At 65.3% G+C, this 689-nt stretch overlaps 1 protein-coding gene across 1 annotated transcript in view; it reads right to left on the bottom strand.

Moving 5' to 3' along the window:
* The window catches only part of LOC104162889 (vacuolar protein sorting-associated protein 4A-like), a gene marked incomplete at both ends in the record, with an annotated part of 1,025 nt that extends 519 nt beyond the window's left edge, over positions 1–506 (bottom strand). Inside the window, 2 exon segments of the mRNA XM_009701723.1 lie at positions 1–155; positions 327–506. Coding sequence (XP_009700025.1) covers positions 1–155; positions 327–506 — 335 coding nt within the window.
* Between the last annotated feature and the right edge of the window lie 183 nt (positions 507–689).

Below are 689 nucleotides of genomic sequence, written 5' to 3' on the forward strand. Positions count from 1 at the left end.
CTCGCTCTCTCCCAGCCACTTTGACATCAGGTCCGAGGACGACACGGAGAAGAAGGTGGAATTGTTGGCCTCGGTGGCCACGGCCTTGGCCAAGTAGGACTTGCCAGTGCCAGGGGGCCCGAAGAGCAGGATCCCTCGCCAGGGCGTGCGTTTTCCTGCAACAAAGGCCAGCGTCACGGCTGCCCCGTCCCTGCAGAGACCGGATCCACAGGGACACGTGTCCCCACTGCTTGGCGTCCCCTCCCAGCGTGTGCCCGACCCAGCAGCCGCCCCATGGCACCTTCTCTATGGGGGAGCGGCAGCTGCAGCACTGCCGTGACCCTCACCGGTAAACAAGTGCGGGAACTTGATGGGCAGGATCACGGCCTCCTTCAGGGCTTCCTTGGCTCCCTCCAGTCCGGCCACGTCACTCCACCGCACGTTGGGCTTCTCCATCATGATGGCACCTGCGAGAGGGTGGCTCTGCTCATGTGGCCCCGCAGAGACGGGCACTGTGCTCCCGAGGTCTGCCAAGAGCCGGCAGAGCCAGAGCCCTTGTCCCTCCCCATATCTCCACCCCACCAAACCCCACCACCACCACACCCTCGGCACAGAGGCCAGTTTGGGTGCTACCAGACCCCAGCAACGGGGCTCTGGGTCCTGGTCCCACAGCCTGTCTCCCTCCCTGCAGCCATCCCTCACGACGGCCG

The sequence above is a fragment of the Cariama cristata genome, unplaced genomic scaffold, assembly GCF_000690535.1.
Source record: "Cariama cristata isolate BGI_N322 unplaced genomic scaffold, ASM69053v1 scaffold28016, whole genome shotgun sequence".
Taxonomy (NCBI): Eukaryota; Metazoa; Chordata; class Aves; order Cariamiformes; family Cariamidae; genus Cariama; species Cariama cristata.